The 3,040-nt window shown below is 43.0% G+C and overlaps 2 protein-coding genes across 2 annotated transcripts; both read right to left on the bottom strand.

Annotated features, from left to right (window-relative positions):
- Positions 1 to 281: 281 nt before the first annotated feature.
- On the bottom strand, positions 282 to 977 carry LOC125548729 (uncharacterized). Its single transcript, XM_048712275.2, has 2 exons — positions 595 to 977; positions 282 to 502 (listed from the first exon to the last, which is right to left on the bottom strand). Exons 1-2 carry the CDS (start codon positions 887 to 889, stop codon positions 474 to 476), a joined length of 324 nt encoding a protein of 107 aa, XP_048568232.1. The 5' UTR covers positions 890 to 977; the 3' UTR covers positions 282 to 473.
- Positions 978 to 2,130: 1,153 nt separating this feature from the next.
- Positions 2,131 to 3,040, bottom strand: LOC125546967 (uncharacterized). The gene is made up of 2 exons (XM_048711041.2): positions 2,551 to 3,040; positions 2,131 to 2,407 (listed from the first exon to the last, which is right to left on the bottom strand). Exons 1-2 carry the CDS (start codon positions 2,960 to 2,962, stop codon positions 2,379 to 2,381), a joined length of 441 nt encoding a protein of 146 aa, XP_048566998.2. The 5' UTR covers positions 2,963 to 3,040; the 3' UTR covers positions 2,131 to 2,378.

Raw genomic sequence — 3,040 nt, 5'->3', positions numbered from 1 at the left:
GAGTGTATATTAGTCCATTTGTTATGATGTGTATAGAAGCACCAACCAATTTAGCCAATATTTACTTCTATGTTTATTTTTCACATGTCCAAGTTCCACCTCTGAATTTTAACATTTTCAAGCATATACTTACCGTACAATATCACAAAGGACTTATCATCGTATAGTGAGAGAAAAAAGCTTTTGTCAAAGATTTATTTTTCTTGTTTTCAATCCCCATTCACACTCAAAGGAATCAAAACCAGAAAAGGACCAAACAAAAACAAAATAGAGGAAGCATGTAATTTGAGGAGAAATATTTATTAATACTCATACATTGATGGATCTTCCACCCCACAACCGGCCACATTCCCTAGGAATTACTCAACATAAACTTAACCTATCACATATCATAAAAGAGGAATCCAGTCAACATAGAGGCCTAGGAACTAAATAAACATTTCTCCTTTGATTACCAGATACGAAACATCCATCTATCGTCCTTGAGATGGGACATGGTAACCTGCGAAAATATTACAAAACAAAAGCATGTCATGCATAGTTCATGACAAGTATTAGGGGTACGTAATACATGGCTCAAAATATAACACTTACTGCCACAATCGGAGCCAGGTTTGAGTGGATTCTTGCAGTAATCAGCGACATACACAACCTTATCCATGCATACCACCTTCTCGATCTCCTTGGTGACCTTGGAGCACATGCACGGTGCATTGACCTTCTGAACCGCACTACAACATGCACTCGACGGAGTTATCTTTGGGCTCGCGGGAAACATCACATATGGTTTGCACTCTCGGATTAGCCCTTTTAGGTCGACGGTACAATCTTCAGCCGTCACAACAAGAACAAAGGCAAGAACCAAGAGCAAACTAAAGTGTTTTGCCATAACTACTACTAGTAGTAATCGGTTGGCTACCTCTCTCTTAGATGTTAAATCTAGAGTTGTGTTGTTTTGGTGTGGTTGTCCTCTGTTGGATGCTTGGGTTTATATAGGCGCATGGATGGGAATGAATTCACCCGAGGGAAAATAATTATTTCAATCAAGGCGTAGGTGGTGCTGATTGACAAGTGTCACGACTTCTGTTTCTCATGTAGACAAATGTACGCACATGCGTTTGTTGCACTGACAAGTGTCAACACTTAGTTCCTATGTAGACACGTGTCTACACTTCTGTTTCTTTGTTGCGTTGCATATATGTTCCAAAATATAATGTTTTCTAAGAAATTTCAATCGTCCATTCTGTTTGTCTTATAGTCAATTGTGAGCACTTATGTTTGTTGTACTGACCCATCTCAACAAAGGCAGCTATTTAATGAATACATCCATGCACAACCAGGTTGGATACATGTATGATGTATCATATTGATGCAAACTATGAATGCAGACCAAGGCATTTGCAGCATATATTTCACTGATTATATGTTTAGTATATATTTGTGAGATAATTATGAGACCATTTATTATGATGTGTATTCATTTCAACAAATATTTACCTAAATGATAAGTGACACACGTCAGGTGCGTGGCACTCCGGCAACTGACATTATTCGATGGCAATTCCAGTCACGCAAAGATGACAAATTCCAGTGACACACGACAAGTTTCCATCGAAAAATAAACTGAAGCACAAAGTTGCCATGCTTGCCAACTAAAATTGCCATCCTCGCATAACTAAACTTACCATAAAAAACGTTCTAAGTTGGCATGTGCTCGTATTTTATGTGTGGCACTTACTAGAGTCCAACATTTACTTCTACAGTGGAGTACATATTTGTATTTTTGACTCCTCGGGGTAGTGAGATTCGTTTCTTGTCGTGTGTACGCAACGGCAATATTTGGTATCAGATTCTTCAGGTCTATTCAAGGATTCAAGAGCGACGACTGTGGCTTCGGGGCGCTGGTCTTTAGGGGTACATGCACTCAGACTTCCCAGCTGTCATCGACAAGGTCAGGCCGGCTTCGATATGGGAGCGACAACATCAGCGCATCGGTGGCTCATTTTGGCGGCGCAATGGTCGTTCGGCGGTCCATGGACTTCGATGTAATTTTCATTATATTTCCGGTATTTTGTACTTCTCATGAGTCTTTATAATAGATTTGATCCTCTTCGAAAAAACAAACGCCCACAAAATAAGCTGCCCTTTAAAGAAACGCAAGTACACGTACATAGCCAACTGCTTTTTTTAACTGGCAATCATACATTTGCCGTCAACTTTATTTATACTTATCATAAAGTATCTGGATTTATCTAGGTGATAATCCAGCAACTTATCTCTCAGCAAATATGCAAGTCACAAGCACTAGTACAATAATGGTGAAAACTGAAAATAGCATCTGCAGACTTCGTGATCATCCAATCAGAAGATATGCTGCACTACACGAACGCACCAGGAACGGGGTAGCCTGCAAAACAACAGAAAAAAGTAACCATAATAAAACATATATTGGCATTTCCTTTGTCCAACTTTCAGAAAATTTTAGTTGATCCAACATATATTTGGAAAATTTGAAAAATGATCATAACCAGCATATGGTCTAACACTTACTTCCGCAGTTGGAGCCAGGCTGCAAGGGCCTCTTGCAGTATTTGGCGACGAACACGACCTTGTCCATGCAGACGACCTTCTCGATCGCCGGGGTGACCTTGGCGCACAGGCACGGCATGTCCGCCCTCTGGATCACGGCGCAGCAGGCCGGCGACGGCGGTATCTTCGGCTCGGCCGGGAACATGACGTAGTTCTGGCAGTTGGCAACCAGGTCCTGCAGGTCGCTGTTGCAGTCGGCCGCGTCGGCCGCCGGCGCCGCCATCGGGGCCATCATCGGCGCCATATCTGCCGCCATCGGGGCCATCATCGGCACCATATCTGCCGCCATCGGGGCCATCATCGGCGCCATATCTGCCGCCACGGCCATGGTGAAGGCGAGCAGAACCAAGCACACAGCAAAGAGCCTTGCCATGGCACCAAGTTTCAGTTCTTGCGTGTACGTGCGGAGTGCGGTAGCTGTTGCTGTGTAAATAGTGGGTGGGTGGCTGGC

Source organism: Triticum urartu, chromosome 3A, assembly GCF_056163025.1.
Source record: "Triticum urartu cultivar PI428250 chromosome 3A, HENAU_Tu73, whole genome shotgun sequence".
NCBI classification, from domain to species: domain Eukaryota; kingdom Viridiplantae; phylum Streptophyta; class Magnoliopsida; order Poales; family Poaceae; genus Triticum; species Triticum urartu.
The sequence above is the reverse complement of the archived record's forward strand: the minus strand, read 5'-3'. Positions and strand labels throughout refer to the sequence as shown.